At 38.4% G+C, this 23,168-nt stretch overlaps 2 protein-coding genes and 1 long non-coding RNA gene across 3 annotated transcripts; all 3 read left to right on the top strand.

Moving 5' to 3' along the window:
- The first annotated feature begins 1,861 nt into the window (after nt 1-1,861).
- On the top strand, nt 1,862-13,275 carry phf8 (PHD finger protein 8). The gene is made up of 22 exons (XM_052105911.1): nt 1,862-2,159; nt 3,182-3,536; nt 3,632-3,717; nt 3,960-4,080; nt 4,271-4,431; nt 4,529-4,670; nt 4,775-4,961; nt 5,124-5,286; nt 5,458-5,545; nt 5,643-5,749; nt 5,859-5,950; nt 6,081-6,170; nt 6,255-6,560; nt 6,670-6,761; nt 6,843-7,009; nt 8,041-8,126; nt 8,212-8,330; nt 8,653-8,972; nt 9,430-9,525; nt 9,622-9,731; nt 9,826-10,207; nt 11,413-13,275. Exons 2-22 carry the CDS (start codon nt 3,439-3,441, stop codon nt 11,499-11,501), a joined length of 3,102 nt encoding a protein of 1,033 aa, XP_051961871.1. The 5' UTR covers nt 1,862-2,159; nt 3,182-3,438; the 3' UTR covers nt 11,502-13,275.
- A 1,023-nt stretch (nt 13,276-14,298) lies between these two features.
- LOC127628429 (uncharacterized) lies at nt 14,299-15,582 on the top strand. The gene is made up of 3 exons (XR_007968666.1): nt 14,299-14,407; nt 14,624-14,698; nt 15,371-15,582. It is a non-coding gene; the product is annotated as an uncharacterized LOC127628429 (long non-coding RNA).
- Nucleotides 15,583-15,876: 294 nt separating this feature from the next.
- Nucleotides 15,877-22,801, top strand: troap (trophinin associated protein). Its single transcript, XM_052106386.1, has 13 exons — nt 15,877-16,407; nt 17,319-17,449; nt 17,619-17,670; nt 17,794-17,933; nt 18,041-18,104; nt 19,803-19,918; nt 20,000-20,066; nt 20,198-20,265; nt 20,739-20,837; nt 20,937-21,032; nt 21,137-21,431; nt 21,962-22,122; nt 22,256-22,801. Exons 2-13 carry the CDS (start codon nt 17,345-17,347, stop codon nt 22,352-22,354), a joined length of 1,362 nt encoding a protein of 453 aa, XP_051962346.1. The 5' UTR covers nt 15,877-16,407; nt 17,319-17,344; the 3' UTR covers nt 22,355-22,801.
- The last annotated feature ends 367 nt before the right edge of the window (nt 22,802-23,168 follow it).

The following is a 23,168-nucleotide window of genomic DNA, read 5'->3' as shown; positions in this document are numbered from 1 at the left end:
ATAATAATAAACCATGTATAGCCTAAAAAAGGCATTACACTATATATATTATAGATATATTTGCATAAACTTGCATAAGCGGTGCTGATTTAACTTATTTTTTATTGTATTTTTTAATCTTAAGTTATCATAAAAGCAGAAACTATTTTTGCAGTACAGGTGAAACTCGAAAAATTTGAATATCGTGCAAAAGTTCATTAATTTCAGTAATTCAACTTAAAAGGTGAAACTAATATATTATATAGACTCATTACAAGCAAAGTAAGATATTTCAAGCCTTTATTTGATATAATTTTGATGATTATGGCTTACAGCTTATGAAAACCCCAAATTTAGAATCTCAGAAAATTAGAATATTGTGAAAAGGTTCAGTATTGTAGGCTCAAAGTGTCACACTCTAATCAGCTAAACACCTGCAAAGGGTTCCTGAGCCTTTAAATGGTCTTTCAGTCTGGTTCAGTTGAATTCACAATCATGGGGAAGACTGCTGACCTGACAGTTGTGCAGAAAACCATCATTGACACCCTCCACAAGGAGGGAAAGCCTCAAAAGGTAATTGCAAAAGAAGTTGGATGTTCTTAAAGTGCTGTATCAAAGCACATTAATAGAAAGTTAAGTGGAAGGGAAAAGTGTGGAAGAAAAAGGTGCACAAGCAGCAGGGATGACCGTAGCCTGGAGAGGATTGTCAGGAAAAGGCCATTCAAATGTGTGGGGAGCTTCACAAGGAGTGGACTGAGGCTGGAGTTACTGCATCAAGAGCCACCACACACAGGCGGGTCCTGGACATGGGCTTCAAATGTCAAACGTCTTACCTGGGCTAAAGAAAAAAAGAACTGGTCTGTTGCTCAGTGGTCCAAAGTCCTCTTTTCTGATGAGAGCAAATTTTGCATCTCATTTGGAAACCAAGGTCCCAGAGTCTGGAGGAAGAATGGAGAGGCACACAATCCAAGATGCTTGAAGTCCAGTGTGAAGTTTCCACAGTCTGTGTTGGTTTGGGGAGCCATGTCATCGGCTGGTGTTGGTCCACTGTGCTTTATTAAGTCCAGAGTCAACGCAGCCGTCTACCGGGACATTTTAGAGCACTTCATGCTTCCTTCAGCAGACAAGATTTATGGAGATGCTGACTTCATTTTCCAGCAGGACTTGGCACCTGCCCACACTGCCAAAAGTACCAAAACCTGGTTCAATGACCATGGTATTACTGTGCTTGATTGGCCAGCAAACTCGCCTGACCTGAACCCCATAGAGAATCTATGGGGCATTGCCAAGAGAAAGATGAGAGACATGAGACCAAACAATGCAGAAGAGCTGAAGGCCGCTATTGAAGCATCTTGGTCTTCCATAACACCTCAGCAGTGCCACAGGCTGATAGCATCCATGCCACGCCGCATTGAGGCAGTAATTAATGCAAAAGGGGCCCAAACCAAGTACTGAGTACATATGCATGATTATACTTTTCAGAGGGCCGACATTTCTGTATTTAAAATCCTTTTTTTATTGATTTCATGTAATAGTCTAATTTTCTGAGATTCTGAATTTGGGGTTTTCATAAGCTGTAAGCCATAATCATCAAAATTATATCAAATAAAGGCTTGAAATATCTTACTTTGCTTGTAATGAGTCTATATAATATATTAGTTTCACCTTTTAAGCTGAATTACTGAAATTAATGAACTTTTGCACGATATTCTAATTTTTCGAGTTTCACCTGTAAAACTGGATCTTTTTTTCAGCCCACAAATATTCATTCGGATGAGACTGCACCCATCCATTAACAGATTGGATGGGTGCAGTCTCATCCGAAGTCTTCGCTATCCTGCGAGAGCCTTACATGCAGTGCAACATATTGTTCGGTTTCCTCTCCCGCAGACAGTGGTCGCTGCACTGGCGGATTTGGGATGGATTTAAAGTACGGGAAATCGCTACGTTATGCATTTCTTAAAATCTTTGCATTGTAGTTGTGGATCTTATTCTTTTGAAATCGTATATGATTCGTTTACTCACTCTTCTCTGTTAAATACGTAAGAACGGCAGACGTGTACGGCATTAAAACGCATCTTGTTGTTTCTAAAGGAGGCCGCACAGGCCTCGGAGTTTCCTGAGATTTTGTGCAGCATGGTGCGCTCAGCCCACGGGACACTCGTGCTCTTAAACACCCGGTAAGACCCGACAGCAGTGCGCGCGCTGCAACAAGTCTTTTGTTGAACAATGGGTTTAATACTCGTTATCTCCATATTTAATATTTTAGCGAAATTGTAGGTTAATATATTGAGTTTGTTCAGTAACATATCCCTATTGCAATGTAAACACAAATATTAAGCAGATTCGCGTAGTTGATTGTTTATTAGCAAGCATGCTATGTTATGTTATTAGCAGGCAAGCTAACTACTAACACTTATGTTGTAACAAACTGCTTATCTGAGATCCCAGACTGCTTTGCTGAGTAGAAAATATTTTTGTTATTTATTTGGGACATAATGAAATAAATCGTGCGTTACATTTGTGTATCGTTCTTGGTTACCTTTCATTACCATCGTCCCGTTGAACAACCCATAGCTATGCCGCTATAAGCCTATGCTTCGTAAGGTAACTGGTTATATAAAGATTAATTGTTAGTGTTTGTATTATGACGTAGTTAACTACTTGATTATTGATAAGACCTCGCTTTTATAAATGTGCAGTGTTAGAACTCTAATGTACGATGTGCACTAAATTGTTGACTACAACTTACAACTGCTACTTAAGCGGTACCCCCTTGAAATGAATAACACTAATTTATAGGATATGTACAGTTATCTTAAGGATTTTTTTTTTAACTGCACAGTTTGATCATACAACTCTTTCTCAGGCTTACCTGATTAGTTTTTTTTTTTTGTTTGTTTTTTTATGCCGCTTAAGCTCAATGGCTTGGTGAAGAATTAATTAGAGAACGAGTTTAGGTGGAATCTAATGCCGAAAGAGAAAGGCATCGGATGTTTGGATGTGGATTTTTACCTAATGTTAGGAAGTAGCAGGTAACCACAGGTGTTGCAATCACTGTTCATATCTGGGTTAAAAACTAGCAGACAACATACAACTAAGTCTATATGGAATACTATTTAATGATTTGTATTATTGCATTACAGTTTGATTTGGATAATTATAATTTATCTCAATTAATTATTCATCACTCTCTCAACAGGTGCCCTGCCATGGTGTGGACCTAGTGCCCAGTTTGACTGCAGTGCAAAGAATTCTCTCCTACAATTCATCAGGAGCTGTTGCCACTGCCGGTGTTTGTAATTTACAACAACAGAGCCGAGACTGGAGATAAATCACTCTTAAGTGAAGCTGGTGACTGTAGTTGTCCACAGAGGCAGCTAAGTGAACTGTGGTGCCAGACTTAAAGAGAAGCAATATTACGTAATTTCACTGACATAGTTGGCCAGAGACTTTAGAATGGCTTCTGTTCCTGTTTACTGTCTGTGCCGTCTCCCTTATGATGTCACCCGATTTATGATTGAGTGTGATGTCTGTCAAGACTGGTTTCATGGGAGGTGAGTTTGCATGAGTAAAGTGAAACACCTTTTTATGATATCCCCTTAAGATGTTTGAATCCCAACTGTATTCAATTGTCATGTTGTTTATGTAGTTGTGTTGGTGTGGAAGAGGACAAAGCAGCTAATATTGACCTGTACCACTGTCCTAACTGCCAGGTGACACATGGACCATCTGTTAGTAAGTGTCACAAAGGCTGTACAGTTTCCTCCCAGGTTGCTGGTGTATAGAGATGTAATTGGCATTCTCAAACCCTGTACTGATAATGAGTCATGCATAACTGGTAATGAACATAGATTGCTGGACCATTTACAACCTAATTGTGCAACAAAAATGCAATGAAAACACAATTCAAAACAGGTAGTCTTAGCTAAAGCTTGCCTGAGTAAGAGTACTCGATATGTTATCTGCTTAAATTTCAGTGCGTAAACGACGGGGTGCTTTTAAGCACTCTGATTCTGGAGGAGGGAGAGACTCAGGACGACCTGTGAAGACCGGCAGTGCTCAGTTTGTAAGGGAATTACGTAGCCGCACTTTTCCCCGGTAAGGTTCCAGATACTGAGTCACAGCACTACTATTGCCAGGTCAAAATTAGGCCTCTAGGTGATTTAGATTGGTTTACTCAGTTAATTTAGCACCTTTAAACCTTAGTTAACCTAATTTAGGTTAATGTGCACAATAATGAGTATGCTGTAAAACATTTAAGACTCAGTCTTAATTGTTTGTATTTAAGTGCCGATGAGGTCCTGCTGAAGCCGACAGGTGCCCAGCTCACAGTTGACTTTCTAGAAGAACGCTCCTTCAGTGTCCCAGTCTTGGTGCTCAGGAGAGATGGCTTGGGCATGAATCTGCCCCCTCCCTCTTTCTCTGTATCGGATATAGAACATTATATTGGTAAACACCCAAAATCACAACAGCAGTGCTATTCTTTGCTATATTTTCAATCATATGTTTGTAAAATGTGTTTTTTTTTTAATACGTTTCATTTTAGGTGGTGACAAGGAAATTGACGTGATTGATGTGGTCCGCCAAGCAGACCTGAAGATGAAACTGGGAGACTTTGTGGAGTACTATAACAGTCCAAACAGAGACAGAGTGCTGAATGTGATCAGCTTAGAGTTTTCAGACACCAGGTACTTCTCTCATCCAATGTCAGTGTAATTAAAATGTGCTAATTCAGGGTTTTTTTTTTTTGTGGTGACATTCATCAAATTAATGTCTTTTCGCCTGCCTGTAGGTTGTCAAACCTGGTGGAGACACCAAAGATAGTGAGGAAGTTGTCTTGGGTGGAAAACCTCTGGCCTGAGGAGTCAGTCTTTGAAAGGCCTAATGTGCAGAAATACTGCCTGATGGGGGTCAAGGACAGTTACACAGACTTTCATATTGACTTTGGAGGAACCTCTGTGTGGTACCATGTACTCCGGGTAAGTTATTCATTATGTACCATTTTCAGTGACAAAAACACAAATGTGTTTTGTTTTCATGAGCGAGGAGGAACAAATAAAAGGTAGTTATTTGTGTGGAAAACTATTTAATTTTTTTTGACTTGTTCCATATATTTATATTATGTTACTTGTATGTTTCAGGGTGAAAAGATCTTTTACCTCATTCGTCCCACACCTGCTAACCTGGCCCTTTTTGAGTGCTGGAGTTCATCCTCCAATCAGAATGAGTTGTTCTTTGGGGACCAGGTAGACATGTGCTACAAATGTTCAATTAAGCAAGGAAACACCCTTTTCATCCCAACAGGTACAATGTCCTTCTTCATATGAAATGCACAACCCTTTGTATTCTAAGAGAAAACTTCTGTTAATAATATAGCCCATGAAAAAGCATTGTCTAAAAATAGTTTAGATTGTGAAGTTCTTTTCAAGTTAATAATGGTGTTTGATTCCTTGTGTCTTTATTGGTTGCTGCCAGGGTGGATCCATGCTGTTCTGACCCCTGTGGACTGTCTGGCATTTGGGGGGAATTTTCTTCATAGCCTCAACATTGACATGCAACTTCGGTAAGATGACACATCTGTTTATTTTCCAACCATAAACGGTCTTGTCAGTATTGAACTGGGATTTTTCAGTGGTGGATTTTCCATTCCTCTTCATCAGTGCATATGAAATTGAGAAGCGACTGAGCACAGCAGACTTATTCAGCTTTCCAAACTTTGAGACAGTGTGCTGGTACGTTGGTAAGCATCTGCTGGACACATTCAGAGGTGAGGCTTCTCTTCATAATGCAAAGATCTATTTTCTTCTTTGCTTATTTCTGTTTTAGTGCAATATTCATCGCTTTCTTTTTCTGTTTTGCATGCCAACCCACTTCAGGTCTGAGAGAGAATCGACGACATCCTGCCACTTACTTGGTCCATGGAGCCAAAGCACTCAATAATGCTTTTCGCACCTGGACACGGAAAGAGGTTAATCCAAATTAAAGTATTTCACATGCAATTCGACAATTTGAATTCTAAATAGTTATATGTCTTAACATTGTTTGGTACCATCATAAAATGTTCACTTCAAATGTATTGGATGGTTTTGTGATATCAGTCCTTGGCAGAGCATGAGCACGAAATACCGGAGACCATAAATATCCAGCAGCTAGTGAAGGACCTGGCGAAAGAAATTCGCCTGGTTGAGGTGAGAGGAGCCCTGGCGCATAGTTTCAAGAACAAAGTGTTGCAAATCTCATTTGCTTAACATTTTTATGTGTCTCCCTTGCAGGATATCTTCCAGCAGAACATTGGCAGGAGTGGAACACCCTTCAGTGGATCACAGGGTCTTCCCTCTCCTCACCCCAATGCTCCATTAAACACATCCCTCACTTCTGGCCGACCCCCAAGTAAAAAGAAAGGTCCCAGGTCAAAGGAAGTATTTGGAGGAGGAGGTCTGCTCCCTCCAGGAGCTAAGAAAAAGAGCCAAAAAGGTAAAGAGATAAAGACAGAAGCTGGAGAGCTGGACTTGCTTGAGATTCATACTAAACACACTCTCAAGAAATTCCAACCAGGATGCAAAGTAAAAAAGAGCAAGGTATCTTCATTTTTGATGACCTAGAAATTTGCGACAATTGTTTGCATTGTAGCATATTTTGTACTTTTTACATTTATCATCATTATAAAAATATAATTTGGCTTTCCAGCTCGAGCTGTCTGATGACTGCCTAGATGACTTTGAAGAGAAGATCAACAAGAGCAAGCTCAAACTTGTGCTGACTAATGGAAAGATACAAGGGTAAAACTGTCAGCTTAACCCATTTTCAATAGGAGGATTCTCAGTCTTTTGTAAGGACTCAAACTTTTTTTTTTCTTTTAGGAAAAAGGGTCGTGCTGGCAGTGCTAATGGAGCAGGTAGTTCACTTCAACAGTTTCAGCCTCACATGAGTACATTGTCTGACTTTGATTCAGAAGATGAGCTTCAGATTGATGAAACCCCACCACCTCGCCGTAGACTAGCTCTGCCTAGCAAGAAGAAATTAGCAGGTAAAATAACACAACACTATACATTTTCTGATCTTGTTTATGTTAAACAAAAACAATATAACTGTGCTTAAATTTCCAGAATTGTTCAGTTATTTTTTTACCAAAATCACAATTATCATGTAACATAGTTCAATGGAATGGAGGAGGCGAGAACCAGCTTGACAATATAAATAATAGTTTAATATAAAACTGAAACAAAAGACAAACACACACACATGACGGACATGTCCGTAAATTATCTCTCTGTCCCACACCATCCTGCACAGTCGGCCTTTATCCCTCTCAGAGGCTTGATTAGCCTGATAAGGGACCGGGTGTGTAGAATTACGACCTGGCCCCGCCCTCCGCCCTGCCACATTCCTCCCTGTTTCTCTCAGGCTGGGGAGCCCCCGGCATGACGTACACCGCTCCCCTCTTTCCCTGGGGAGGGGAGTCTGCCTTTATCCCTCTCGGAGGCTTGATTAGCCTGATAAGGGACCGGGTGTGTAGAATCACAACAGAATATAAAAATGGTTTCCTTTATCTGAGTGATTATAAGACTTAGTGTCTTTTCTTCCAATGGCCATCTGAACACACACACAAAAACTGACACTTCAAAACAATAAAAACCACAAATGTTACACTTTGACAAATAACAGTTTGATAATGTCTAAATATGTATCCAAATGCATAACTTGTGATATAATTTTTAATTGCAACACAAGTGGGTGGCTGCACAGAACACTGCAGCCATCTACTGGCAATTATTGTCATAACATGATTTTCAAGTTTTCACCAGATGGCAGCAATCTGCCCCAATACATGACACATTCTTAAATTTTCTTAGTGTTTCAACTTATAGAAGTGTAGGTTTTTACTGTGGTGAAATTACTGTACTTAAATTGGCTTATTTGCGTATGCAAATGAATGGTGAAATTGAGAAGTGATGGCCACAAACAGTAAATTAAGCAGCCAGTCTTTCTCAAAATAGCACCATTAATACCATTAGCATCTTGGAACTAATACTTGCCTCAACTGCTGGTCTCAATAAGGTCTACCAAGGAAGCTACCTCGGGCCAAACCATGCAGCGACCCCCATAGAATCCGTGAGCCAGGAGAAGTGGACTTTGATATTGAGGTGATTCAAGTCTCTCATGGGTAGGTTTTTAAAATAGTCTATAGGTGTCTGGTTGTCACTGGTTTTAAATCTCGGTGTTACATAGGAGGATTACACCACAGATGAAGAGATGCTCACAGTGCAGGGTGTAAAAGGGGGATCAGGGGGAATTTTGGACTTGCTCAAGGCAAGCAAACAGGTGGCTGGTCTAGATTCTGCGCTGAGGTACTTCACATGCTCACTTTATATACTGTATGCTGATCATTATTTGTATTTTTCTCAGAATGTGTCTTATAGAAGTCTGCCATTTCAACATATGACAGAAAATAATAAATTTAGATGGAATAGTGGAAACTACAAGTGAAATTGTTTTTTCTTCCATGGTTTATTTTGTAAAAATTTTAACATACAGTAAATGTGCAAACACATCCTATACAATAATGGCCTAGGACATTGCTTTATATTAAACAGGTGTGCACAACAAAAGAAGTAAAAAAAGTTGTATAATGTCTGTACTTATCTTTGTTGATTATCTCCTTGTAACCAGTGAGGAAGCACCAGCTTCCCCCAGCACCCGTGATGCTATCCAGGGCATGCTCTCCATGGCCAACCCTCCATCCTCCTCATCTTCTTCCTCATCCTCTTCTCCTCTATCTGTCTCTGGTGGGGGCGAGATGTTGGGGCTCATGAAAGCGAAAGGAGGGAGAGCTGTATGGGTAAGTGGTGGAGTCAAGAAGAGTGAAAAGAAGACCACCTTTCAGAGACCAGGGAAACGGCCCATCAAGCGTCCTACACGGCATCTCAGTGATGATGACAGTCTTGATGAACAGGAGACACTGGGTACCTGTTTTAAAGACTCTGATTATGGTGAGTTCACAGATTGTTAAACATTTACACTAGGGGTTACATATGTTCTAGCTTGTGGTCGATATGGTTCTCTAGAGAGCAGGATGGCTGATATAAATGCAATAAACATAATACGTTTTAACAACAGTAACATTTCTAAAGTGAAACAAACTCTTTATTTTATGCAAAATTTAATTAAATTAGCAGAATAAACAGAAAATGTTGCCTGTTCATTGACAAATCTATTGGTAGACTTTGTAACTGACATAAGGGAAAGTTAACACTCTTGTTAATTGGCCTAGTGAACATGGTTATCCGCCGATGCCGATAATGGCCAAATATTGGCAGATTAATCGGTCTATCACTAGCTCTAGCATGAGCAAATACTGCAACATGGGTATCAAAGTACTCTATTTAATAAATGAAAATCTACAGCGTCTACAAGGAGAATTTCCACCATCTGCTCTGTTTTCTCCAGTGTATCCATCATTAGAATCTGATGAGGAGGACCACATAAGCAAGTCCAAAATGAAAAGGAAACGAAACTGGGATGATACTCCTTGGAGTCCTAAAGGTAACAGCATTTATGAAATTCATGAAAACAGACTTTTTTTAGTACATTGGTTTATTAAAAAGACTGTCTAAATCACAATTTTTAATGCATCCTCAGCCCGTGTTATCCCCACACTGCCCAAGCAGGAGCGACCAGTGAGAGAGGGTGCCAGGGTGGCATCTGTAGAAACTGGCCTTGCAGCTGCTGCTGCCAAATTGGCACAACAGGTGAGCTCATTATATTGTTGTTTCATTGACGCTATAGACATGACCTTTACAAATGCACTGCTAATATTACGTATGTTAATGGGTATAATGACAGGAACAACAGAAAACCATAACCAGGAGAAAATACACAAAGAAGAAGATCCCTCAAGAGAAGGTACATTCTGCAGCTTCCCAGCTCCAGCATCAGCCGGACTCTGCACCCGTGTCTCCTACTCTGCCTACTGAGCCTCCTGTGGACTCCATCGTTGAGGAGAGGAGAGTGGAGGTATACTCTGCCAGTCTGCTGGACCACGAATACACAGCAGGACCAGGTCCATTCAGCCCAGGGGGCCCAAGAGGAAGTGGCGCCATGGCCCCTGGTGTGTTCCTGACATCAAGGCGAACCTCACTTTCTCCCCAAAACAGTAGCAGCCTCCCTCCCTCTGCCCTCTCACCTGGAGGGCTGGCGACACAGGCATCAGCAGGAGTATGCCAAGGTAACCATAATCACTGGGTCTATTACAAATGTTCAAAAACTGCACAGTAACCTTAAAAATGTGTAGGAACTGCTCACACATGTTCTTGTGTTGAAAACCGATAGATTGTCAAAAGTTATATGGTGGCTTAAAAACACTGTGCTCATGATGTGAGATAAATCAGCTAAACATGCAGTAAAATCCTTAAAGGGATAGTTCACCCAAAAATGAAAATACTCTCATCATATACTCACCCACATGACATCCCAGATGTGTATGACTTTCTTCTGCTGAACACAATCGAAGATTTTTAGAAGAATATTTCAGCTCTGTTGGGCCATACAATGCAAGTGAATTGTGACCAAAACTTTTAAGCTCCAAAACGTACAGAAAAGCAGCATAAAAGCAATCCATACGAGTGGTTAAATCCATGTCTTCAAAATGTATAATAGGTGTGGGTGAGAAACAAACCAGTTTTTATTTTATTATAAAACTCCACCTTCAACCAGCCCTCCTTTGCAAGTTCACAAGAGGACAGAGATCTTATTTGTGCGTATCGCCACCTACTGGGCAGGGAGGAGAGTGAAAAAAGCGAGGGGTAAAGGAAAAGAACAATAAATCATTTTTGCATAAAAGCCCAGTAGGTGGCGATTTGCATGAAGAAAAAAAAACAAAAGAAGACCTCTTGTGCCTGTGCCGATTTGAAAACACTAATTATGCTCTTACATAATATAGACTGGACAGAGCAGAGCAAGTAAACTTTGAAGCAAGCAGACTATTTTTTTAGTTTATTAAATTGCAGCCCTTTGCGGTTTAATGATCACACAAGGTCATATCACGGTTTTGATTTTATTACAATTAATTGTGCAGCCCTAGATGCCGCTTACATTGAGCTTGTCATTGCATCTGTCTGAGCTGTTTTTCAATTGTTTTTGTATGTAAACATGCTAAATGAACATCTTCGACTGTAACACAGCATTTCTCTGTTTTTTCAGCATCTTTTTAAAACATTTTGTCAAGTTATAATAACTTTAGTCTTAAGAAACCTGCATTCTGTTCTGTACTTGTGCTGTTTCTAACTTGCGCTGTTTCTAACAAGAACACGTTTAGTCTGAATGGCTCCCAAGATGTTCGTCTAACATTTAGAAAATAGTGCAGATGGAATGCAAGATTTTGTAGTGCAAAACTTAAATCTGACAGAAAATGTCTAATTTCTTTCCTCACAGGGAAACGTCCAAAGAAAGGACTTGCCACAGCTAAACAGAGACTGGGAAAGATTCTGAAAATACATAGAAATGGCAAGCTTCTCCTGTGAAAGGTCACTGTAGATGGATAATATAGAGAGGGGACTGCAGGGAACAATAGAAATTGAGAAAACGGATTGAGAGAGAGGACTACAACGATGACTGGACTAATTGTCTTGTTAAAATTATGTGATTGTTTTATGGTTAATGTTCTGCTTGCCAGGATTTCTGTGCTTCATAGGGAAGAAAAGTGAAAAGTTTGGTAACTCGCTGTGAGAATTTATGAAAGGAAATCTCAGTTATGAACATTGTAGAGCAGTAGGCATTTAGAATAATGTTTTAGAACAGAAAGTCTATTTGAAGAGCGGTTAGACCTAAATTGAAATACAATTCTGACTTAAACTTTATTAATGGATAGCAGTGAGTAATTGCTACAAGTTTATTTCCATCATTTGGTCTTCATTACTTTACCTTTAAAAAAAATCTCTTAATATTAAGATGCATACATGAACAGTCCTCTTTTTTTCTCCCTCAAACCCTCTTTGTATCATATTTATTGATTTCTGTTTTAACATTGTACATTTCTATATAAAAAAATAAAGTGACGATGCCTAGGAGTGTTTGATGTTAGATCAAAGTGTCTTTTTCCTAAAGCCACTGCAAACAAAAAAGATCACATTGTTCATAACATTTTTGACTGATTACTGGTTTCTTTGAATATTTGATGTCATGTTTGACTCATCATATGGACGATAGTTTAGATTCTTCAGTATTAGTCATCAGTTTAGCAATTTGAGAATGTCACTCGCAAAACATTCTTATGGCTATTTGTCTCCACAGACTAATCTCCTAAAGCATCCATATTATTTTGTTTACTAGCTTCATGTAGTATGTTAATGACAATTATTTTAAACCATAGAAGGCAATTTGATACACCTTTGACCATTATTGCTGTAGACTAAGTCTTGTAGTAATGTCTCTTTGCTTGGTAAAGAATGTTTACGGTAGTATACTAACACTTTTTTTTTTTTTTTTTTCCTTATCAAATGTATTTTATATGTGTATATATTTTAAGTTTGTCTTGTTTGTTTGTTTTTTTCCCTTTACTTTGGGTGGTATAAAGTCCTGCCACTGTTTCGGTAGGGTGTGATCTAGTTTTTCTGGTTGGAATCCCCATGTATAGCTGTAGAAAGCTGAGTTCAGAGGTTTTGGGGTACATTTTAGTAACAGAGCATGAAAACTGATTTAGTATGAGATCGTGTGGATTCTGGGAGCTCAGTGTACATATTTGGTGTTTTTTATTTTTTTTATTTATTTTTATGAAAGAATTTATTGCAACTCAGTCTTGACATCTTGTACAAAAATGCCCAAATGTTTTGAGAAGTGTACGACAGAAGAAGAGTTGTTTAGTCCATTTTTATTTGTATAGGGTAAATATACTGTTATTTTACATTGATGTTTATGATATTACCAATGTGATAAAGTTAATGTATTCTATTGCTATGTCAATTTGTTTTTGGTCATTTTGATTTACCCTACATAATATTAATTGTATTGTCAATATACTTTAGTTTCTTTTTATATAAACTCTGTTCTAGAGGAGTTCATTCTAACAGTATCTTGTCCATTTATGTAATAGCAACAATATTTTTTTTAGTCTTCTCCTTTGACCATTATCCATAATCTGTACCAAATCAGTTGGCCTGTGTAAATATTACTTTACTGTAACTTTTTTTCTATGAAAATGTCACAGATCTTCACCCTGCCAGACTGTCAACATGTCATCCGAATGTGTCTTGAAACAACTTGTTTTGAACATGAAATAACAAATGACAGTTGTTTGAATATCCTGGTTAAATAATTGTATTATTTTTAGAAGTTGTTTTTAGATTATTCTGAAATTTGAAAGGATATTTTTTGAACATTTAGAGTTTTTTGAACATTTGTTAGATTTCCTGCCTTCTTTACATCATCCCTAATTGTTGTTAAACACTCCATTTTTGCTAAACATCTGTGCCTTCAGTAATGTCCCAAACAGCAACCTCACATGTGCATATGAGCACATTTTTGATACTAGATTCAATTTAATCAGAAACCATGGATAGCCGCTTGTCTTAACTGTTATTGAAAAATGGGGATGATTTGATGTGAGAGATGCGATCAAGCAAATGTTCAGAAACCTCCAAATGTGAGGACTGATGTTTATGTTCTTATTAAAACTCCTTACATTTACTTAACTTATTCTCTTATTTATCATGTAAAGTTTAGGGTGCATTTTGGGGTTTATTTATCCTTTAACAATTTTCATATTGTCTGTTAAAGTTTAATTTGAACAATTAATGTAATCACAGTTCCTCTCAGGGTTTATTTTGTATCTAATATCATTTTGATAGAACAGTAAAAAAATAAAATAAAGAGCAACATGACAAGTACACATTCAGGACCATTTAAATACCAAGTCAAATTTGAATATTTATAATTAGACTTTGATTTTTGCTATTGTCACCACCTTTAATTTTTTAAAAAGGATTGAAGGATTTTTTTCAAATGAGCTCTATTAAAATATATTTTTTAAAAGTTGTATCGACATTGTTTGCATTTTTATCATTATAAACCTATATTAATTTACAAGGTTTGTTCAAAATGGACAGTGAATTATCCGCCATAATTCCAGACGTTGAAAATAATGAACCCGTAGAGATGGAATGAACTGCGCAAAAAAAACGGGAGCAGTCACGTTATTTAAAGCCGCATTTCTGTTGCCATAGTAGTGTCAACGGTGGCCAACGATTGGCTGCTGTAACGTGTCCGTCAGCCAGTGAAAATGAGCGCTTTTTACAAACCATTCCGGATGTCAACACGCTTCAGCTGAGCTCTCGCGCTTTTGCTCTGCGCTAGGTGGAGATTCCAATATTCTGTAGCTTGAAAACAACATAAACGTAGCTACAAATTTTGGATACAGCTTAACCCGGTCCTGGTACGTATGTGTGGAGTAATAAATGGAGTGGACCCCAGTGACCTACTGATGTTCATGTTGAAATTAACTTTTTAGGCTGAGTGCATATTACTAGCATGCTACATGCAGTTTCCTGACGCTTTTGACATTAGTGCAACAGTATTATGAACCATTGATCCAACATTTCCAAATTAAGGCATATTGGATGAACATTAATGAGACCTGTTGTGTTAGCAGACACTTAACCTCTTTTGAGATGGCGTCCTTCAACCATCTACGACTCCAGACCAGAACTCCGCTGGATCATACAGGGTAAGTGAGCTGTTCATTCCATAGTTTGTCAGGCTTTACTCTATTTTAAAGGGACAATTCTCTAATTATTTACTCACCCTCATGCCATCCCAGATGTGTTTGACTTTCTTTCTTCAACAGAATAGAAATGAAGATTTTTAGAACAATATCTCCTCTCTGTAGGTCCACATAATAGAAGTGAATGGTGACCAAAATTGTGGCAGCATAAAAGTTTTCCAAACAACTCCAGTTGTTTAATCCATGTCTTCAGAAGCGACCCAGTCACGAGTCATGAGTTGAGTGCTAGGTAGTGTAATGGATCTTAAAATCATGATCTGACCTAAAGGCTGCTATTGTGAAATGTACAGAGAAAAGGAGTTATATTTTGGTCTGTTCTCTGTTTAGAAGACATTGATTAAACCACTAGAGTTGTATAGATTACTTTTATGCTGCCGTTATGTGCTTTTTGGAGCTTCAAAGTTTTGGTCACCATTCACTTATGGACCTACAGAGCTGTTCTTCTAAAAATCATAATTTGTGTTCAGAAGGAGAAAGAAAGTCATGCACATTTGGGATGGCAAGAGGGTGAGCAAATTAGGAGAGAATTTACATTTTTGGGTGAACTATTCCTTTTAAGAATGTTTCTTTCCCCACTAGTGACCATTCATTTAGCTGTCTCACTTCCCTGATTAGGATCTTGAAGAATCATGACTTGAGTAAAGCTAAACTCAGTGCTGTCCACTCATCCAAAAGAGGTTCTGAGAATCTGGACCCTAATTCCTCAAGTGAAGCGGGAAAGTGTGTGAATAAATTGAGAGGTGTCAGCAGGCTTCCAGTCCTTGCCAAATCTCTCAAACCAGGTCTAACTGACCTAACCCAAAATCCCAGATGGGAACAGAGGCCTCTTACGGTAAGGAAACCGCTTTGGTTACTACATATTCCTCATAAGTATAGGTTACTGTCAAATTAAAGAGGCAGATGAATGTGTCTTACATGTGGGGTGAATTCTGATTGGATTTTGTTACAGACTATAATAAATGTCGATACTGAGCTATTTGAAGTAATTGCTAAGTAATTGAATCTTTTGTATCTGTATGGGCATCTGTTATCTCATTCATGATGATTGTGCTCTAGCAAATGACCAGGAGTGGCTGCTGAATAATAGTTTTCTTTTGTCCACAGGGTAAAGCTCGAAAAAAGGACATGCACCAAACCTGTTCCTTTCAATTTGTCCAAATCACGTGCACACAGTAAGAGAAACACAGACGTTACCCCTGGCAAAGCGCCCCTGACACCTTCTGCCCGGCTAACACCTGGAGCAAAACTAAGAAACTTGAATCCAAGTGCAATAACTGAAACTACAAGCTGTAAAACTACTACACCAGGTGTCCTCAAGACTCCCTCAAACAAGTCACAGCGACTTGGTTCACAATATTTTGTGCCACAGACTGGTAGTCATGTAGAATGTGTGGCATCAACCAAAGCAACAGCATCACGTTCTACTGATGGTCAACCACTTGCAGTTTGCAGTCAAACTGATTTAAGTTCACGTTTAGGTAACATCACTCTTGTACAAACTAAGCCTCCCATAGATTTGGGTTTGAGTCATTCTTCTAAAACTGTGCTCTGTAAAGTAGACGTTGGGTTTGATTGTCATGCACCAAAGGACAAGAACTCTTTCCAAACTGTCCAATCAGCTACTGGTACACAAAGCCATGCGAGCACTACAGGTAAGTTGTATGTTGATCATGTAAACCATCAAAGCCTTTATTATTCAGTTGATTTTCTTGTATACCAACAGTGTTTGATATGTGAAAACTAGTGTTTTTTGCTAAATTTAAAGGAATAGTTCGCCCAAAAATGAAAATTCTTTCATAATTTACTCGCACTCATTCCATCCCAGATGTGTATGACTTATGCAGAACACAAAGATTTTAGAAGAATATCTCAGCTCTGAAGGTCCGTACAATGCAAGTGAATGTGAAACCAAAACTTTGAAGGTCCAAAAACCACACAAAAGGTAGCATAAAAGTAATCCATTTGACTCCAGAGGTTTAATCCATATGTTTTGAAGCGATCCGATTGGTTTTGGATGAGAAAAGGCCAAAATATAACACTCTTCACTATAAATTCTGACATCAGCAGTCTCCTTGGCAATCATGATTTCAATCTCACTTACTAGCGCTATCTAGTGCTCTCCGCATGCTTGAAGCACTAGGAAGTGTAATCGAGCTTGTAATCATGTTTGTGCCTGAAACTGCAATGCCAAAATGTACAGTGAAAAAGGAGTTATATTTTTTTCTGTTCTCACCCAAAACAGTTTAGATCGCTTCAGAAGACATGCATTAACTTGAGTCTATGGATTACTTGTATGCTGCCTTTTGTGCTTTGTGGAGCTTCAAGGTTCAGGTCACCATTTACTTGCATAGTATGGGCCTAAAGAGCTGAGATATTCTTCTAAAAACCTTTTGTGTTCTGCAGAAGAAAGACAGCCATACACATCTGGGATGGCATGAGGGTGAGTAAATTGTGATAAGAATTTTCAATTTTGGGTGAGCTATACCTTTAAGTATGTGTAAATGTGTGTAGTTTGATTTAACCACTGGTTAATGAAAAATGACTTGTTTGCATGTGAGTGCAGGGGCAGTTTCATCGCTTTCTTCAGCTATGCACAGTGTCTTCCCATGTGAAGGATCGAGTTCTGGTGGAGCTCAGTGCATGATGCCGCGTTTGTCCACCTGCCCCCCTGGACCAGGGACCTCCAATAATTTGGTTAGAAATTTCTGGAAAAGCTCTGTAATAAAGCCAAAATCTGTGTTTACCCCTTGATAATCATGCTTCGGGCTTCTTCAGTTCAGCAAGATAGTATTTTGTAATTTATTTGCACACACAACTAGAATAATCTGTATAATTGGTGCTCATGTTTTTTTTTATTTTATAGCCTCAAAGAGTTTCTGTGAAGAAGAGTCATCGTGGCATTGATCACAGCGCAGGTTAGTTTGTCTTTTTGATAATCTTCAAAGACCATTATCTTTTCTCACAGGTTGTTGTGGTTGAGCTATTAGTGAGTTCTTTGAGAAGTTGTGAATGGTTTCTCTTCTCCTTTTCACTTTAAGACAATGCCGGGTCGTTTTCTCCTGTCCTATCCTCTCTAAGAAGTATTCTGCGGAATGAAGGAATTACAATAGGAGATCATTTGGGTGCAACACCCCGAGTATCAACCTGTCCCACTGGTAGAGGAACCTCTGTTTATTCTGTGAGTCCATTCCACTGAAATATCCATTCACACGTTCTTCTAATATTTTAAATCTGAATGCTCTATTTAACAGAATTTGTTTGTAAAATTTATACCGTCTCCCATAGGCTAAAAGAGTACCTGCCAAAAAGCCTAAAAAAATAGCTCCAGCAGAGACCACAAGCCCTACAAGTAGGTATTTTGCAGCACTATCCAGTCAAATAAAGGAGTTATACTGTTATAGAATAAAGACTCCATGATATCACTTCACAAAGTGTTTTCTTTCTTTTGTGTTGTATTTCCTATTGAAACAGCGGGGCCCCATATACAGTACACCTTGCATTAACATGCTTTTTCGGTGATCTGATCGCTATCGGCTAGCACTTGACCACAGTAAATGACAGGTGTAAATGCGAGACACATTGTGATCAGATAACTGAAACCACATTCTGAGGTGTACAGGGATGGATTCTGACCACATTTAAATGTCTAAATGCAAATGGGTTTTCATTATCTAGATATAGCTATAATAGTAATTAATTATGTGATGAGGGTACGCTACGTTGTTAAAGTGCTGTGTGTTTCTTGCCTTTTTCTGTTTATTCTGCCATTGCAATGTCAAGAACACAACAGACACTGCCGTTTTGCAGTCGTGTCACCTGAACAACCAATTAATTGTTTTTCCATTTAATTATTCTATTGGAATACTTTTGGAATATGTCTCCTCTCTCTCTCTCCTCAAATCCTCACTAGCTTGCATGTCTTTGCTGTTTTCTAATCATTATGTGGCTTGTGTGACACTCGCATGAAACAAGGCTTTTATCAGGTTTCAGATGAGAAGCATATTTAGCCCACAAAGCAGTGAATGAGAGATGAATACCATTAAATTTGCTTCTACAACCCAAAATGTAGCTTTTGGTGGCTGCCAAAAAATGTTCAGTGAAGGTAAAACCCTGACTGTCAAAGTGATGGAAAGCAATTTAATTATTAATCAATGTATTTAAAATCGTCTAAAAGATGGAGAACTTTCAGTTACCACAGCCTCTACTTATTTCATTTTTGTGCAGGTAACTTTGATTTGATCTCTGTTTGAATACAGTGGAGATGCTTGACTGCAAGGTATAAATGCAATCCAGCTTAAGAATATCCTGATACTATTCTGATATGAAACGCATGTTAATGCAAGGTGTAAAAATGTACTGGGAGTTTGGGATGGAAAAATCACCCCATTTTATATAGATTTTATTATAGCTGTTGTAGGATGGTCAGAGACAAAGATGAGTGCAATGATGCTCGAGAGTTTTGAGTTTTATGGAGATGCATACAGCACAGACGGGTCTATGCAGACAACTTGGTGGTTGCAAACACAGACTTTTATAGCCACGAGGCACTGCATAAGTGGAGCAAATCAAAATATTCTAGAAACTAATACAGATAAGTGCAGAAGAATTTTACCTCAAAACAATATAGAGACCCACACAGACAACAGAGGTAACAGTTGCTTTGTACTTTATTAGAAACAGGCATAGGAAAAACATTATTCATTGAAGTACAACTCTATGGCCACAACACACAGGCTTCAATTTTGTATCAATTCTGTCCTCCCTTATGTCTGCCCAGGTACTTGCCCAAGTTAAGGAGACAGGTGGCCTGTACAGGGAATGTGTGCAGAACACTGCTTGCTGTATAATGTCCCATAGCAATAGGCAGTATGTAGTTATGTCACAGCAATGTACTAAAATGGCATATAGATGGCTTAAAATCTAATAGACTGACTAAAAGCCACAAAATGTATTTTATTTTGATATTTTATTTTTTATTTTAATATTTAATCCATATTGTATTCATAAATTTGTGCATCATTCATTTAATAAATATTTGTGCTTGCAGGGAGTACTTTGGACTTCTCTCCTGATCCATCAGCGCTCTGTGGTATTCTGCACAATAATGGAGCAACACCTAATGAACTAACCCGACCCTCAGGCAGAGGAACTTCTGTTTACTCCGTAAGCTCATTTGTATTTTACAATTGATTTTGATGGCGAAAGGAAGTTGTTTTGAATTGTGTAACTTTTTATATATTTCAGGCCTTGAGAGTACCCGTGAAGAAGACTAAAACAGAAGCCACAGCAACTGTAGCGGCGGCATCTCATTGTGAGTGTGTGTGGGGTTTGTTTTTTTTTTTTGTTTTTTTTTGCATGTATATAATGTTTTCCCCTTTGAAGCCTTGTTTTGATCCCTTTTGCCTGTTTGTATCAACTCATTGTTTCTCTGCTATGGTGCAGGTGCAAATAAAACTCCAGTGATGAAATGGCCGCCTCAACGGGTTCCAAACACCAAATCACAATCAATGGTCAGTGTGCCTTTTTGGCTGTCTTTATGTTTTAAGCTACTGTTGTATGCAATTTAACCTTTCTAAAATCTTTGCAATAGTTAACCCATTAATTTAAAGCTAGTAAATGTGGTGTTATATAGGTTATAGTGATAATAGCAACTGACGGTAGATTTAAAGAAGGAATAACATTCACCTCTACATCTCAGGTACCATCTTATATCCCAGCAAGTAGTCTTAAATAAATATGGCCTGATTCTTGTGACAAAATTTTGTTAAACAGGTCAGACATTCTAGTTTAGAACACCCACTACTCATGATACAATCAATTACTGATGGATAAATTCCTCCTTTACATTTGTATTTTTGTTGAATATTCTGCTTCACTCTGAAATCTGTCACATTATGGAATTAAAATGGGATGTAAATCCAGTTTCATGTGTACATAAATTTTTATAACTTTTAAATTTATTACAATTTTTGCATATTTACAGAGGAAGCTCTTTACTGGACAAAAGACACTCAGATTTAAGGACTCTCCAGGTGTGAGTGAACCCCAAGAAAACAGCACTGAACTTTTGACATTCCAGGAGGTAAACTCGCCCCAGGGCATAGAACCCTTGTAATGTTTTCCTTGATCTAAAGATGAAATCTAGAGTTAAAAACACTGATTTGTGTTTTTGATTGTATAGCAGGGAGATGATGTTGTTCAAAGGTTATTTGAAGAGCCAGAGCAGATGGACAAAGATGATGATACTTTTCATAAACTACTGAACAGTCACAAAACTGTAAGATTTGATTTAAAAATCTGTGATTTATTTTATGCTGTTTTATTCACTTGATGGCCTAAAATGTATCTTGCATGTTATGACATGGACATCTTTTCATGCAGATTGAACCTCAATCAACAACTAAAGGAAATTCTGATTTGAATCGTAAGACAATAGCCCAACCTTTCATCCAAGCTGCACACAGAGGGTCAGTCATTGTTTTCTCTTCAAGCCAAAGACTCTTTGGATCGGGCCAGCCTCGTGAGACCTCTGGGGCCCCTCTGCAGCTCAGCAGAGACAGTGATGCATCACATAGTACACTGCCACTTCAGTTAGACCAAAACAATAGATCACAGATCACTCCCAGCTTGGATATCACTAAACAAACCATCACCAGTGCACAAGGCCAACCAAAAGGTAACCACTTTAAAATGAGCTTTTTCTGATTTCTTTGTCATTATACAAATTTCTACAGATGTGTTTTACAGATGTATTTATATGACCACATAAATATCAAATGGTCTATATAGTCAACATTAGAGGTGATAAATGTAATTTTTCCCATGTAAAAACACTTTCTATAAGTAAGCCATTGGTTGGTTGCTTTCCTGAAAAGTTTAAACACTTTGACTGAGGCCCTATGAAAATATTGCCCTGTTTGTTTTGGGCATCCTGACCAACACAACACTGCAATGTTGGTTCAGTGATGTGAGTTTGGGGTGGGGTTATCTGTATGCTGTACAATGACAACTGGGTGGAGTGTTCGGGACACCTGTTTGAAACGGTCATTATTTTTGCGATTTATTCTGTTTGGTGGCAGAAATTACGCACTTTGCTTTTAAGCAGTACTTTTAAACTTTCTGAAGACTCTAGTGAAGACTTGTAGTATTTGCGTCATGTTTTGAATGTTACCCACGATGTGGTAATGTTTCCATTTCTGTCTGTAGTTCCTCCCCTTGTGTCTGCTCTTCGGCGACGTCATACTCCTCTTGAGGAGATGTTTCTGGATGACGAATGTGCTACCTACACCTCTCGCCTGCTATCTTGCCAAGTGCAGCCCCGTTGTGGAAATCCTGTAGCCACCACACTTCTGTTTCAGGACTCCACTGTGAGTAATCCTGTTTCACACCTTTTTTTAATTTTTATATATATATTTAATAACTATAAGTTCATGTCTCTGCATACTAAACTAGTTGCCAAGTTCAATAGACTTTGATGCATCTTCTGTCTTCTCTCGACAGTGTTTTTTACCCATTGGCCTCCCATACTTTGGAGTCCAGTACCCTCTGGTTCCTCTATCAGGGCTTGATGGCAATTTTCCTCCGAATATTGCACACTGAGTCAATCCATGCACTATTATTTTGGTGACTGTCTGCCTAAAACCAAATTACTAGTTGCACTTTTTTTTGTCTTATGTTGTCTTATAGCTGAGATGTAAGTAGCCAACCCTACAGTTGGCTACTGGCTATTGACATGGATGCTTTTACAGCAATCCACAAGCACTGCAATTTAATTAATATGATTTTCAATGTGATACACTGCAGACTCAATGCAAAACTCTCTCTTTGAATTGTCAAACTTCCATAACATTTTAGCCTGAACTTGTCACTGACTGGAAACTGTGTTTTCAACTTGTATTTTGTGTAAAATAAATGTGTGTGTGTGTGTGTGTGTGTGTGTGTGTGTGTATATATATATATAAGATATCCGTATGCTGTGGATTTTTATTTTTCTGATACAAAAGTTGTGCATTTCTCATGAAATAAGAATCCCAGGACAAAAACTATCAACATTATTTTCAAGTTGTCATGTGCCTGTTTCCTATGCATATGTGTGCAGTAAAGTTCAGTGTGGGCAGAACATGACTATAGGCATGTTTGAATTGTTTGCTTCAAGTTCATGCCATGTGTATATTGTATCATGGCCTGCTGAATCAGAAGCTATATTCTAATTTTATGGTTCATTATTGATGGTTTAACTTCCAATCTGGTTATTATGACCAATAATAATCCAACATCATTATCACTTCAAGAGTGGTCTACAGATTCTGAATGCGTTATTACATCATTGGTTTCAATTCTTATATCATTATGACTTAATCAGAGCTACACATTCCTATGCCATTATGACTTCAAGAGACACAAGCATGTTCTA

This window comes from Xyrauchen texanus, chromosome 35 (genome assembly GCF_025860055.1).
Source record: "Xyrauchen texanus isolate HMW12.3.18 chromosome 35, RBS_HiC_50CHRs, whole genome shotgun sequence".
NCBI classification, from domain to species: Eukaryota; Metazoa; Chordata; class Actinopteri; order Cypriniformes; family Catostomidae; genus Xyrauchen; species Xyrauchen texanus.
Note: the sequence above shows the minus strand (reverse complement) of the source record. Positions and strands in the feature narration are given on the sequence as shown.

Excerpts from the sequence above, each read along its gene's own strand:
- troap (XM_052106386.1), top strand. The coding sequence starts at position 17,345 with ATGCACAGTGTCTTCCCATGTGAAGGATCGAGTTCTGGTGGAGCTCAG. Across the intron at positions 17,450-17,618 it reads CAGGGACCTCCAATAATTTG|CCTCAAAGAGTTTCTGTGAA; the intron begins GTTAGAAATTTC and ends TTTATTTTATAG. Across the intron at positions 17,671-17,793 it reads TGGCATTGATCACAGCGCAG|ACAATGCCGGGTCGTTTTCT; the intron begins GTTAGTTTGTCT and ends TTTCACTTTAAG.
- phf8 (XM_052105911.1), top strand. The coding sequence starts at position 3,439 with ATGGCTTCTGTTCCTGTTTACTGTCTGTGCCGTCTCCCTTATGATGTC. Across the intron at positions 4,671-4,774 it reads TTAGAGTTTTCAGACACCAG|GTTGTCAAACCTGGTGGAGA; the intron begins GTACTTCTCTCA and ends GCCTGCCTGTAG. Across the intron at positions 10,208-11,412 it reads ATCAGCAGGAGTATGCCAAG|GGAAACGTCCAAAGAAAGGA; the intron begins GTAACCATAATC and ends CTTTCCTCACAG.